At 42.4% G+C, this 15854-nt stretch overlaps 1 protein-coding gene across 10 annotated transcripts in view; it reads right to left on the minus strand.

Annotated features, from left to right (window-relative positions):
- KHDRBS3 (KH RNA binding domain containing, signal transduction associated 3) overlaps positions 1 to 15854 on the minus strand; it is a 272767-nt gene that overhangs the window by 129696 nt on the left and 127217 nt on the right. For all 10 annotated transcript variants that reach the window (XR_003793559.1, XR_003793561.1, XR_003793558.1 and 7 more), the window contains one exon: positions 9098 to 9293. Coding sequence is in view for 6 of the 10 variants with exons in the window: in XM_029222868.1 (XP_029078701.1) it covers positions 9098 to 9293 (196 nt within the window). In the remaining 4 variants the exon portion in view is untranslated. The remainder of the gene's footprint in view (positions 1 to 9097; positions 9294 to 15854) is intronic.

The raw sequence follows: 15854 nt of genomic DNA on the forward strand, positions 1-15854 counted from the left end.
CCAAGGGGTCACTGAAGAAATCAAAGGGGAAATCAAAAAACACCGAGAGACAAATGACAATGAAAACACGACAACGCAAAACCTACGGGATGCAGCAAGAGCAGTTCTAAGAGGGAAGTTTATAGCTACACAAGCCTACCTCAAGAAACAAGAAAAATCTCAAATAAACCATCTAACCTTACACCTAAAGGAACCAGAGAAAGAAGAATAAACAAAACCCGAAGTTAGAAGAAGGAAAGAAATCATAAAGATCAGAGCAGAAATAAATGACATACAAAGAAAACAATAGCAAAGATCAATAAAACTAAAAGCTGGTTCTTTGAGAAGATAAACAAAATTGATAAACCTGTAGCCAGACTCATGAAGAAAAAGAGGGAGAGGACTCAAATCAATAAAATTAGAAACGAAAAAGGAGAAGTTATAATGGACACCGCAGAAATACAAAGCATCATAAGAGACTACTACAAGCAACACTATGCCAATAAAATGGACAACCTGGAAGAAATGGACAAATTCTTAGAAAGGTATAACCTTCCAAGACTGAACCAGGAAGAAATAGAAAATATGAACAGACCAATCACAAGTAATGAAATTGCAACTGTGATTAAAAATCTTCCAACAAAAGTCCAGGACCATATGGCTTCACAGGTGAATTCTTCAAACATTTAGAGAAGAGCTAACACCCAACCTTCTCAAACTCTTCCAAAAAACTGCAGAGGAAGGAACACTCACAAACTCATTCTATGAGGCCACCATCATCCCGATACCAAAACCAGACAAAGATACCACAAAAGAAGAAAGTTACAGACCAGGATCACTGACGAACATAGATGCAAAAATCCTCAACAGAATACTAGTAAACAGAATCCAACAACACATTAAAAGGATCATACACCATGATCAAGTGGGATTTATCCCAGGGATACAACGATTCTTCAATATACGCAAATCAATCGATGTGATACACCATATTAACAAACTGAAGAATAAAAACCATGGGACCATCTCAATAGATGCAGAAAAAGCTGTTGACAAAATTCAACACCCATTTATGAATAAAACTCTCCAGAAAGTGGGCACAGAGGGAACCTAGCTCAACATAATAAAGGCCATATATGACAAACCCACAGCAAACATCATTCTCAACGGTGAGAAACTGAAAGCATTTCCTCTAAGATCAGGAACAAGACAAGGATGTCCACTCTCACCACTATTATTCAACATAGTTTTGGAAGTCCTAGCCACGGCAATCAGAGAAGAAAAAGAAATAAAAGGAATCCAAATTGGAAAAGAAGAAGTAAAACTGTCACTGTTTGCAGATGACGTGATACTACACATAGGGAATCCTAACGATGCCACCAGAAACCTACTAGAGCTAATCAATGGATCTGGTAAAGTTGCAGGATACAAAATTAATGCACAGAAATCTCTTGCATTCCTATACACTACTGATGAAAAATCTGAAAGGGAAATTAAGGAAACACTCCCATTTACCATTGCAAGAAAAGGAATAAGATACCTAGGAATAAAGCTACCCAGGGAGACAAAATACCTGTATGTAGAAAACTATAAGACACTGATGAAAGAAATTAAAGATGATACCGACAGATGGAGAGATATACCATGTTCTTGGACTGGAAGAATCAATATTGTGAAAATGACTATACTACCCAAAGCAATCTACAGATTCAAGGCAATCTCTATCAAATTACCAATGGCATTTTTTACGGAACTAGAACAAAAAATCTTAAAATTTGTATGTAGACACAAAAGACACCGAATAGCCAAAGCAGTCTTGGGGGAAAAAAACGGAGCTGGAGGAATCAAACTCCCTGACTTCAGGCTCTACTACGAAGCTACAGTAATCAAGGCAATATGGTACCGGCACAAAAGCAGAAACACAGATCAGTGGAACAAGGTAGAAAGCCCAGAGATCAACCCACACACCTATGGTCAACTAATCTATGACAAAGGAGGCAAGGATATACAATGGAGAAAAGACAGTCTCTTCAATAAGTGGTGCTGGGAAAACTGGACAGCTACATGTAAAAGAATGAAACTAGAACACTCCGTAACAGCATACACAAAAATAAACTCAAAACGGATTAGAGACCTAAATTTAAGGCCGGATACTATAAAACTCTTAGAGGAAAACATATGAAGAACACTCTTTGACCTAAATCACAGCAAGATCTTTTTTGACCCACCTCCCAGAGTAATGGAAATAAAAACAAAAATAAACAAATGGGACCTAATGAAACTTCAAAGCTTTTGCAAAGCAAAGCAAACCATAAACAAGACAAAAAGACAACCCTCAGAATGGGAGAAAATATTTGCAAACAAATCAACTGACAAAGGATTAATCTCCAAAATATATAAACCGCTCATGCAGCTCAATATGAAAAACACAGACAACCTAATCCGAAAATGGGCAGAAGACCTAAATAGATATCTCTCCAAAGAAGACATACAGATGGCCAAGAAGCACATGAAAAGCTGCTCAACATCACTAATTATTAGAGAAATGCAAATCAAAACTACAATGAGGTATCACCTCACACCAGTCAGAATGGGCATCATCAGAAAATCTACAAACAACAAATGCTGGAGGGGGTGTGGAGAAAAGGGAACCCTCTTGCACTGTTGGTGGGAATGTAAATTGATAGGGCCACTATGGAGAACAGTATGGAGGTTCCTTAAAAAACTAAAAATAGAATTACCATAGGACCCAGCAATCCCACTACTGGGCATATACCCAGAGAAAACCATAACTCAAAAAGACAGATGCACCCCAATGTTCACTGCAGCACTATTTACAATAGCCAGGCCATGGAAGCAACCTAAATGCCCATCGACAGACGAACGGATAAAGAAGATGTGGTACATATATACAATGGAATATTACTCAGCCATAAAAAGGAACGAAATTGGGTCATTTGTAGAGACATGGATGGATCTAGAGACTGTCATACAGAGTGAAGTAAGTCATAAAGAGAAAAACAAGTATCGTATATTAACACATATATGTGGAACCTAGAAAAATGGTACAGATGATCCGGTTTGCAGGGCAGAAATTGAGACACAGATGCAGAGAACAAACGTATGGACACCAAGGGGGGAAAGCGGCGGTGGGTGGTGGTGGTGGTGGTGGTGTGCTGAATTGGGAGATTGGGACTGACATGCAGACACTGATGTGTGTAAAACGGATGACTAATAAGAACGTGCTGTATAAAAAAATAAATAAAATTAAATTTAAAAATTAATAAAAAGAAATAAACAACGAGCATTTACTGAGGGGCTACTATATGTTAGGTGGTAGTATGAAAGAATAAACAAAGACTTAAAGTTAGCGAGAAGTCTGACGTGAAAACGATATACAAACAAGTAACTACCAATTGTGGAAAGTGCAGGCACTGTGAGAGGCCATCATCAGAGCACAGGAGTTGGACACGGGGAGGTTGACAAGAATGTTTTCTAAGGCGCAGGAGGACAAGCGTCTTCCCTAAAGCAGCTGTGACGTAGATTAACTGGAGATCAAACAGTTATTCATGAAGAAGTGAGCCGTGTTTACCGTGTGAATGCAGGGAATGACGATGAACGAACGAGATCCTGGGCGCCTGGGTTCATGGAGATGCTGTTCCCTCAACAAGGGCCCTGGGAGGAACAAGGCCCCTGCGGGCCACACCACAGCCTGCACGGAGCTGCGGGCCTGTACGGAGGGACTCAGGAAGGGGCCCTAGAGACAGCTCGGAGGAGCGGCAGATCTAGTAGTCACTAACACACAAATGTCACGTGAAATGACGGCAATGGACAAGATTTTTCAGAGACAGTAAAATAAAACAACCAGACTGTGTGTTTGGGGAACACGCAGCTACAGTCGTCCCTCGGTATACACGAGCGATTGGTTCCAGAAGCCCCTCGGAACCAAAATCCACAGTCGCTCAAGTTCCTATACAAACCGGATATGTAGTTATATCTGCATATAACCTACGCATCCTCCCTTGTATTCTAAATCATCTCCAGATTATTTATAATAACTAATACAAGGTAAATACTATTTAAATAGTTGTAAATACAATGTAAATACTATGTAAATAGTGGCCTGCATGGGGCAAATTCAAGTTTTGCTTCAATTGTGGAACTTTATGGAACTCTTTAAAAAATATCTTCCGTTTATGGTTGGTTGAATCCGCAGATGCCCAACGTGCAGATAATGGAGGGCCGAGTGTACTTTGCTTGTGTGTTTTCTCTGTATGTGGAGCCTAAAGCAATTTATAAAAAATGACTTCACTTTAGAAATTCATATGTAAGTTGGGCTCGGCCAGCAAGCATCAAACATGTCCTCTTGTGTAATTACAACGACATTTTGAATTGTTAAAGTGCTCTCATTGAATATATTCTGGGTTACACTAATTATTTGTCAGCTATTTAATTATTTGGGCATAAGTAATGAATGAATGTCATTCTGGGAAAGAGGTGCTTCTTATTCTCGAAAAAGAGATGTGAAGTTACTGTCATTATATCCAATTTTACTAAGTTAAAAGTGGAGCAGAAGGACCCAGTTTGCACTCAAATGGTTGAAAACACATCCATTATCTGTTTTCTTCCTTTTTGGAAAAAAGCTAATCGTGTTGAATTGCCTTGCATTCTTAGAGTTATTCTCAGAAGACTAGTGTTCATGGAGCGGTGGTGAGCCTATACTATTCAAATGGCTACTGTGTGTTACGTGTACTTTTGTGATAATAACGTTTCTCACAGTGGAACAGATTTGCTAACAGATGTTCTTCTCAATGACACATACTCAGGGAATATTCTGTGACAGTGACTCCGATGAAGAACAGTCGGCTCAGATGACATTGTAAATGATCAAGTTATCTTCACCAACTCACCTTGAGAAAAATCAGTCCAATTTCAACAGGCACAACATTCCGACAAGAAAATACCTTTAAGTTATCAGGCTTTCTTGCTTGGGCTAATAGGGAACATTTTTATAATGGGCAGATTATAACTATTTACTAAAAATAATATTAATATACACCATACACTGAGTTTTTTCTTGGGCCTAAAACTGTATTGAAATACCTTCATTTTAGTATACATAATCTGAAGAACACCGAGTATTTTAAGGGCTGAAATGTATACTTTCTCAAAAAAGCACCAGTTGTGGCAGGATTTGAAAGAACAGGTTTCATCCCCTTTTTTGTTTAAATAAGCAACTGATATGATTTCTTTGCATCTTTTATTCTGGAAATAATGGCCTCAGATACTAAATGTTAAATCAGAGTTAAAATAAGTAAACTGAATTGGTTAGATATAACCAACAAGTTCTATAGAAACAGCACATTTATTACGACAAATGTATTTCAAGGAAATCATTAAAAATTATATTTTTGAGTTCCAAAGGAATGACAAGCCTTTTTTAGAGATATAGATGCTTGGAAATTCTTAAACAGTAAAAGCGCTATTTCATTTTTTTTTTTTTGCCTATCAATGTAATAATGCTTTGCTTATTATTATTTTTAAAATCCTAACCCATCCCATTCTTCCTAATGGTTCTCAGTTTCCATTTCCCTACTTAAGGCAGCTTTTAACCAGAGAATTATTAAACTGCAAGGGACCACAGTGGTTACATAATCTCCTGCCATCCTTTGCTGCACTCCTGATGACAGCAGGGTACAGGATCCGCTGCACTTTCCCCAAAGGCGAGGAGATCTTATCATCTCAGCTCGCAGAGCACTGGTTTCAAACAAGCACAGGCTGTTCAAGATAGAATACAGGCCTTGCGTCGTGAATCCCGCATCTGCTCCTTCTGTACCATCCTTGTGACGTGAGGAAAGACACTAACTTCCCACACCTGAAATTCTCACCCGTGCAACAGGATCACAATACCTCCTCTCTGAGTGGCTGTGAGAACAACATGACATGACATATAAGAAAGTGCCTCATGGAGAGCAGTTTCTCATTAAATGTTACGTCCTTCTTGAAAGTTCATTCTCATACTGAGATCAGACTTATAATGCACGACTCCGTTATTTTCAGGAGCTACACAGAATCGGTCTTACGTCTTTGTAACCTGCAACTGCCCTCTGAGCACAAGAATAAGGAAGGGAAGATCTTTTTTCAAATGCCAACTATCATATTCTTCCCACGGGATGGTTACAGTAACTGACTTAGAAAAGATCAATGGCAACCTTCATCAGGAAAACTTACCTGGTCCCTGTGCCGGGTTGTCTAGTCCAGTAAACATTTACTAAGTGCTTGCAAAGTGCCAGAAACCACGCTAGTGGCTAGAGACTAATTACGAGACACAGTGCCTTTCCTGACAAGTCTACAATCTTCTGAGAAACAGACGTATACTAAGTGAAGATTGCACTACGCAGCGACATGCTAATAAGTTAGATATAAACCGCTAAGTGACTAAAAACCACAAAGCACACAGGAGGCATTTGGGGTGGGTTCTCCACAGGTGGCAATTTTTAAAAACTCGGTCTTGAGAATATTCATCCACTCAGCAAACATGTACTAAGGACCGCCTATGTGCTAGACGTTATACTAGGTGCTGAGAATATAAAGGTGGGTGCAGGGGTGGGGTCAGGGGTCCCTACTCCCATGGAGTTTAGAGTCTAATTTATGATTATTCCAGTCCAATGGAATAGGTATTTTAGTAGACTCTAAGAAGACCAGCTTCAACTTTCCCACTTGCCACGTGAATGAGTAACCATTCTGGGGGGTCCCAGGACCCAGGCTAAGTTGGATACTTTGTAGTATACCCACATGATCCAAAATCCTAGAAATAAGCAAATAAACAAAATCATTTTTTAAGGGTTTTCTTTCCCCTTCCCATGCTGCAAAGCTAAGCGTACAGTGCGCGTAATCTTTAGAATCTCAAACGGTGAAGACGAATGGCAAATGCTAAGCAAGACAGCCAACGTGGCCGTCTGTGATTTGAAGGCAACGCTGTGGTGTGGCAGAATGAGTACGAGCTGTGCTGGAAATGCAGCCTCAGGGACAACGCGCGCCTGGGGAGTGCCAGGCGTGAGTGTGGGCTCACGCGATGCAGGCTGCCTTTCTGCTTAGAGCCCTCCAGCCCTCGTCTGCTAATGACAGGACACATATTCTTCTGCACGGCCACCATCCCACTAGCCGTGGTAGTGGATGGGAAGGGGTGTTATTAACTCAACAGAATACTTTGCAAATCGACTGTTTTCAGGCCTTTGCCATCACATATCAACAAAACTCAGAGCTAAACACAGAAAAACCAAGTGCCTTGAATTTCTCTTCCTTTTGCTCCCCTCGACTTTAACCTTTCAAGAAATTTTTATTTGTATTCACCTAATTTCATTCAAGACTCGCTGGGGTATACACACTGAGACAGAGGATGTGTGTGTCTGGTTCACACTGTAGGAATTCAATCGATCTTTGCGGAGTGGAAAGATGAATTAATGTATGGAAAGAAGGCACTAGCTCTTTCTGAGACGGGTGGATTGGTGGATTTAGCCAAAAAAAAGCTAAGCACCTTGCCTGACTCGTACCATGTTCATAGCACAGGGGGGCCTAGGATCCAGGTTTCCCACACCCCCTGCCTTGGCGATTACGGCGACACCATCCAGCCACATCTACAGCACCCAAACCTGAGAGAACTCAAGGCAGGCCGAGGTGGGAAAAAGCAGACACCGGGCCACCTCAGAGGAATTTCACAACGTTTCCTTTCCCTCAGTCTCTGCTACTCTCATGAGACTCAGCCTTTGTGGATGAATCTGAGGCACCACTGCCAGCTTGCTAAGAACACTAGTAAACAGGACCACGTCCAGCTGTAAAGAACACAGAGCCGAGACACAGACACAGCCTTCCCCAAGTGAACAGCCAAATGGTGAAGCTGTCCACATGGCACTTATTTTCAGAATATAATTCGCTGAGCTCCCAGCGTGCGCTCTGCCAGTGCAAAGGGGTGCAGCTCTCCGTCCCGGCCCCGCCAGCGGCCACAGTCAGGTGGGAGACTGCGGTGATGCTCAACAGGCCAGCTCTTGCCTCCCATGAGTTGCCCTAGTAACAGCTGACCTAAGTCTGCAAGGACAGACAGGAAACAGTCGGATGAGGGGGAGGAGCACTCGAGGCCGAGGCTGCTGCACGAGGAAAGTTCTGGACGCCTAAGAGGACGCAGCACATTTAGGGAATTATAAGAAGTGCAGTACGACCAGGACGAAGACTCAGCTCCTTCGGTGGCTGCAGATGACGCTGAAGAAGTTGTCTGTGGCCCAGGGATTACTGCAAGTTCCAGAAACTGTGCAAAGAGGTGCTGAGCTCCTAGCAAGAGACCTCCATTAAAGGGAGACATGAAAAGCTACTGGTTCTGGCATTTTAGGCCTGTCACTGATTCCCCCTTCTTTGACAACAGTTCATATACTCTTTCCTTAATACTTTCAATTACTAATACGAAACATCTATCCAGTACTCATCTTCCTCGTTTATGTTAACCAGAAAGTTACAGTAAGAATCCCAGGGGTTCTGTATTCTTGGTAAAGATTCCGCCCTCCCCACCCGCTGCCGCCCATTTTCCATGGATGTATTTTCTTTCTCTTATGCTAAGTAAGTCTATGAACCATATCAAAGAGTTATGGAATGATAAATGGAAAAACTGATAATCCATTAATTAAAAAAACTGGGAACTTTTATTTTCTTCACTGAAAAGAATTTCCACTAAGAATCGGTATTCAGCAGCACAGCTTAAGAGGAAACGCTTAAGGGTAAAAACAGCTTGGTATACGTAGGCAACTGCTTTTTGAATGACTGAATCACTCAGAGGCAACCTGGAGAGGACCGTGGCCGAATGCTATGCTACACGCCTGGGGGGCTTGCCCGCACGCCTCCTTGACCCTGGTCCTGAACCTCGCCACCACCCAAACTCATCTTCCATATCTGAGGTTTAAGTTATTTGACGAAAGAGGTTATTTCTTTCACATTTTCTGTGCCTCTGGTACCAAGTACTTATTTAGCACTCAATAAACGTTTGCTAAAGAGCTAAAGCAAGGTGAGGGATATCGGTCACAACACCCGACGCTACGCCTGGGTCACAGATCATCAGAACACCTCCACTTACATAATCTCCATAGGTCTCTTGTGTTGGGGGCGGCGGTGGAGGTCTGTACCCAGTTGGGGGGACGCCTCTTGCTCTGGGAGTGAGAAGTCCTCTTCCTCGACTCACTGGCCCTCGGGTGGAAAGGATTCCTCTGGAAGTCGGCGTCCCTCGCGGTACCCCGACTCCCACTGGCCGGGCCGCGACTCCTCCCCTTCCCCTGCAAGCAAGAGGGTCAAATTAGCAATACTCGTGGTATTCTCTAGCATTCCACTGTGCGCATGCATTTATACCTCACAAAAATCGGTGTCCCGTAATTCTGTAAAAAGAAATAAGGAAACCACATGCAAAGTGAAAACTAAAAGCAAATGAGAAACAGGCACCTACCTAAAGGAAGGAAATTAAGTCATTTAGGCAGCTCGTCCAGCAACAATAAATATGGTAACATCAAAGAAACCCCAGGAGTCAGGGTCTGTCTGGGACACAGGATAGGAAACTGACATCTGGGGAGGCTGCATCTACCGGGCACTCCTCCATCACGTCCTGCCAGGGTCACAGCCAACCCTCACTCCAACACTGTGACCTGGGCCTTACCTGGCTTGTCTACGGACAAGGAAACGGAGGCCTAAACAGATCTTAAGACTGTCTGAGAACACACAGCTGGCACACCCGGGACCAAAACATATCAGATTCCACAAGAGAGGGAATAAAATGAACCTTCCCAAAGAGTGTACCTACTACCTAGGGGCTGAAAGCATCATTCTTAGGTTAAATAAACACATGTATTTTCTGAAGTAGAATTCAACATATTCATGTATTTCTAACATAAAATATGAGACATCCAAGTCAGAGAGGAAGGCAGGAGGCAGAAGAGCCCAACATAAGGTAAAACTTGAGGAAGTGTGCAAGTCCCATGAAGAAATGAGGACAGAAGTTCGGCTCCACCAGAAAAATAAAGGCATAGCCTGACCCACCTCCTGTGGACAATGTCCTCCAAACAAGGAGAACCAAGCAGATAATGAGGCCGCCTACAGACCAGTTCTCTCTTCTTCTCTTGTTTGATTGGGATAGCAAATACACAGCTGAAAGCTCCAATTTCACAAACAACAGAGAAGACTAACAAAACCAAAAGCTGGTTCTTTGAAAGGGTCAATAAAATTAATAAACCTCTAGACAGGCTAAACAAGAAAAAAACAACAATATCATAAATGAAAGAGGGGTCATCACTACTGACCTCAAGGACATTAAAAGGTAAAAAAGGAAGATGAGGAACAAGTCTAGGCCCACAAATCTGTTAACGCTGATGAACCGGACTGACTCCTTGAAATATACAAACGACCAAATCTCCTACAAAGAGAATTAAATAATCTGAATAAACCTATGTTTATTAAAGAAATTTAATCAATAATTAATAATCTTCCAAAAAAGAAAGCACCAGACCCCGAGGTTTCACTGGTGAATTCTATCAAATATTAAAGGAAGGAATGATATCAGTTTTCCACCCTCTTCCAGAAAATCAAATCAGAGGACACATTTCCTAACTCATTCTCTGAGGGTGGCCACCGGACGTGCCTCCTGAAAATTATTTCTACATTACTAGTCAGAGGCTGAGACTGGCCTGGGCCACCGGGGAAGACAGAAGTGACCGGCTTCCACTTGGTCTTGAGCCCTTATGGGGACCTGTCACAGGAGGTGCCTCCCAAGATGTTTTTTCTAAGTCCACCTGTGGAAGCCACAACTGGTCAAGGGACTGGGAGACAGAGAGCCCGAGGAAGGGTGGCAGGGGGCTGAGCAAGGTGGTCCCTGACATCCCGAGGAAGAGACGTGTGGTCCAAGGGGAGGCAAAAGGCATTAAAGACATTATACAATGAAACAAACAAGCAAGCAGACCATAAATCAGTATCTCCCATGAACAAAGACACAAAAATCTTCAAAAACAGCAGCAAATTGAATTTAATAATGTATTAAACACGTCACGACCAAATGGGATTTGTTCCAGGTATGAAAGGCTGCTTCAGCATTAGTGAAAATCCATGTGACCAGCCTGCCAAGAAGGCTTACGAAGAAGAATCGTAAGGTCACATAAAGCAGAAAAGGCGTTTAATGAAATGCAACATCATTCATGATAAAAACTCGGCAAACTAGGAACGGAGGTAAATTTACTCAAGTTAAAAAAGAACATCTACAAAAACCTACAACTAACTTCATATTGAACGGTGAGAGACTGAATGCTTTCCCCTTAAGACTGGGAACAAGGCAAGGATGCCCAGCCTTACCACACCAATTAAAACTGTACTAGAAGTCCTACCTAATTCAATAGGACAGGAAAAGGAAACAAAACTTTTAAGATTGCGCAGGAAGAAACAAAACTTTGTCTGCAGGTGACATTTCCATGTAAGAATTCCCAAAGAATCAACCAGGTCAAAACAAAACAAAGCAACCATACGAACAAACAGTAAACTAGAACTAATAAGCACATGAAACAGGTCTTGGAATACGAAGTTAATAAGTCAACTGCTTTCCTACACAGCTGCAATGAATACCTGAAATCTGAAATTTTGAAATTAGTCACTAAAACCAACAAGATGCCCTTTGTTCAACAGGTGAACAGATAAGCAACCTGGGGTACATTCATATAATGGAATATGATTCAGCAACAAAAAGCAATGAGCTAATAGTGGTAAGTCATGTGAATAGTATGTTCCCATGATATGATGTAATAAAAATAGCATTTTATTTTTTACCTCTGTGGTTTTTGTTCCCCAAACCTATAACCCTGGGCTAATCGTGAGAAAAATATTAGACAAATCCCAAAGGAGGGACATCTTACCAAAAACCTGACTGGGACTTCTCAAAACTGTCAAAATCCATGACTTTCACCTTTAGGCAACTTGTGTTATCCCTTTTTTGAGCACTGTAAGTTAGATCTTTTTTGTGTGTGTTTTCCTACTAGGTCATAAAAATCGGTGCAATAAAACTGGTGGTCTAGAGCAAGGACACTGGATTCAGATCGATTTCCTGACTGTACTTATTTACCTCTGCCTTCCAATTAACATTCAAACTAATCGAGAGTCTGAACTTTCCAAGACAGTCCCCTCAATTGTGAAATGGGATACAGAACCCATTTCTTAGTGTTATGGTGAAGGAAAAATGGCAGGACATACACGGTATTCAGCCCATTGCCTACTCAATGTAAATCAGCAACTTAGATAAATTTCAATCTCTCTGAGCTGTACTGATAGACACTGTAATAGCTATAGTCTTACTCAGCTTTTTATCTCTGCTATACATCTAGAAAAATCTTCAATGTGATTAGAGAAAAGAGTAGTTTCTACTTATGGTACATCTAACTCATCTGTGATATTTCAGTCAATCTGTGTGTATTCAAACTAAATAAGCCTCTGGCTTCTTTATCTAATACCCCATCTCTGCCGTCCAAGGTACTATATCGATCACAAAATATTCAGTATTTCAATAAATTCATGTCTTTTACCACACTGAAAGACATTATATTTAAGAAGCTCACCATTCTTTCTTATCATCATCGACATTGTTAGGTTATGTGCCCACTGGGTATATGGAATCATACTAAAGAACCCGTTACAGAATTTTAGACAAGTCATTTGATATATGTAGCTCGGGATACCTGTCTACAAAAGACACTTTGAAGATTCATTTTTAAGAGTTTCAAATGCCACGGGAATGGTGTCGAGCAGCACGGTCTTAGTACTGCCGTTAAGTGGTCTCTGGTGAGAGGAAGGCACGACGCAGTGACAGGCCAACGTGAAGGTCCCGCTGCACTGCCTCGTGCTCACTCAACGCTACAAATGAAGTTCAGGGTAGAGCTGAACAGCAGGGCTCATAACATGGGAGGAGAACAGAAGAGTGTCTGGGAGATGACATTTATAACGACAATCAATGGGAACGTACTTATTTTTTACTTGAAAAGTTGATTCAAATTGATAGGATTGGGTGCTACACCGCTCAGAACGGGGATAAGGGAAAAGCAGAAGCAGAAGTACTCACACCTGAGTAGAAAGCTTCATAAGCAAAGGGGTGTGACTGTAATGGTTCTTTCTGTCTGCATTTTTCAGCAGGGTGACCTTGGGTTTCTGGTTTTGAAACTCAGATGTGAAAATAACTGAGAAAAGTTTTTTCCATGGAAAGAGTGCTTTAGATGATCAATAACTTCTTGCATTCAATTAGGAACTAATTATTCAGTTTATATATTAATAGGAGGTTTTAGGCTACGATGAGAAAGCATGTGATGTGGGTTCCAGCCCACCCACACTCAATACTCAAATCTAGTCCTGTCATCACTGGGCTGCTGAGCCTTGGTTTTCCCATCGACAAGTCCAGTTAACAACATCTAGCTCTTGCAGAACAGTTGTGAGGTTTCCAACTACATCAAGTGCCTAAGCTAAAACAGGCGCTCAGCAAGTGGTAATTACCATGTGGACTTCTACCTGGACTCTGTCCTGAACGCGGTCCTTCTGGCTGTTAACTGAAGGGTGAGGAGAGGGAGGAGACAGAAGGTACAACTCACATTTGTGCTCATCTCATCCATTCAGCGGCAGCACATTTATGTACATTTCATACATGTAGCAACAGTGATGCAGTGTGGTACAGAGTAAGGGTATATATACCACATTGTTTGGCCTTTGTCTCTCTCTCTATATTTTTTGTGGTACGCGGGCCTCTCACTGTTGCGGCCTCTCCCGTTGCGGAGCACAGGCTCTGGACGCGCAGGCTCAGCGGCCACGGCTCACGGGCCCAGCCGCTCCGCGGCATGTGGGATCCTCCTGGACCGGGGCACGATCCCGCGTCCCCTGCATCGGCAGGCGGACTCCCAACCACTGCACCACCAGGGAAGCCCTGTCTATACATTTTATGAGAAGCAAAAGTATATGATAAAACAATGAATTTTGTGGAATTAGCTCAAGCTAGCTCCAGCATTATCAGCTGGGTGACCATGGGAAACACAGGGGATGCCTGGGCCTCAGGAATAGAAAGGCCTACAGCTGATCACAGAGCGGGTGCCTGCCGGATCCAGTGTCAAGGTCTAGCCGGTCTCACAGTAAGAATAAGCTTTCCCAGAGATCCATCCGAGGATCCATGCTTGATGCACTAATGACCTGAGGGCTAATTTATTTTCCTATAGGATCCCTAAGACTTGTGACAACTTTCCTTCACCTCTCTGAAAGCTTAATCACTGAGATATTTTTTTTTTCTTGACAGAGGTTGACAAGGCAACGAGAAGTTGGACAGAAGGGAAAGGTAAACGCAGCCTATGGTCATAATCCCTCAGAACAAACATAAGAAGCCATCGGGGCTGATGGAGACTAGAAGTTCTGAAGAGAGGACTCTGGCAGCTCTCTCTCTCACCACCTTTACAGATCATCTGAAACGCGTGCTAGGGCCGTGCTTCTCCTCTCACACGTTATTGTGCACGCACATCACCTGGGGCCTGGTTTCGGGGCAGAGTCTGCATCAGTACATCTAGGCTGGGGACTGAGACTCTGCATTTCAAGTGCTGCTGTGGGTAGCTTGGATCCAGAGGTTATAGACTTGTTATGAAACCTGTCGGTTATCTCTTTTCTTTATTCTGCGAACCATCCAACCTTCAACGCAATTAAAAAAAAAAAAAAGACTAAGTGTTACGTTATCCTACATTGTACACAGTCTGTAAGAAATCCAATGCAATCTGTTTCTTCTCCAACAAGTTACAAACTGGTTACTAGTAGAACTGTTGACCACATAAGACAGTGTGAGAGAGTCCACCCTCTTAAAAGTACAAGAAACTTACCGTTTCATCCAGGGACGTAGCCCCTGAAAAGAGACAGCTCGCTCTGTACTCTGAAGCCTGTCACTGTCTTCCAATTCTGATTGTTACCATGTTTTTACTTTTTTTCCTTATAAACAAAAATAGCAAAAACCTTTATCATTTCTAAGTATCAGCCTTACTTCTGCCTTCTGGGACTATACCGCACAAGTCTTCTTCCTCTGTGATGATGGTGAAATTGATAATAAAGGAGTGAAGAAGAGATGTGCAATTTGCCCAAGGACTGATCAAATATCTGTGCTACAGGAATTCTATTTTTAGTGAGGGATCATTTTGAGTAATCAGAAAAGGAATCATGCCACAGTCTGGGCTCCGATGGGACACTTAAAAAATTAAGTAGGGTATGGATTAATGTGTGCTCAACGTCCTATCTCCATTTTACAGACCAAGAAACTAGGCTTAGAGAGGGACGTTCCCTGAGACCACGCAGCCAGGAGGGGCCGGGGGTGACTCTGATGTTCCCATAGCCACACCCTAACTCCAGGCAGATGGCCCCATTTTTCCTGCTTTCAAGCCTTTGCCCCTCTGCGCAGGATGACTTCCCTCTGGCACTACCCTGCCTTATTACTTTACCTTCATCCTAAGTGTGTTTGTACCCACGCTCCCCATTCAGGATGATCTGTGCTATCGTTTCTGCTTCCGCTTCACTTTTCCTCATATCCCTCGTGCTCTGTTTCAGCCATTCTGCCATAACTACTTGTTTCTCTGACTTTCCCCTTAAAAATCCCAGAATGGCAGGACAATGACTTGGTCATCATCTCTGCAACTTCAATTTGTCAGAGAAAGAGCTCAGGAAAATGTGTGACATTAAATGAGCTAACACCAGAAACTGACTGATGGCCAAAGAGGAAAAAAATTGATTAAAACTTCTGAAGAGCCAGGGTGGGGAGGGCAGGGGAGGGGAGGGGAGGGGGATTGTTACCATGTTTTTAGATCTCG

The sequence above is a fragment of the Monodon monoceros genome, unplaced genomic scaffold (assembly GCF_005190385.1).
Source record: "Monodon monoceros isolate NGI ecotype Baffin Bay Population unplaced genomic scaffold, NGI_Narwhal_1 Super_Scaffold_14, whole genome shotgun sequence".
NCBI classification, from domain to species: domain Eukaryota; kingdom Metazoa; phylum Chordata; class Mammalia; order Artiodactyla; family Monodontidae; genus Monodon; species Monodon monoceros.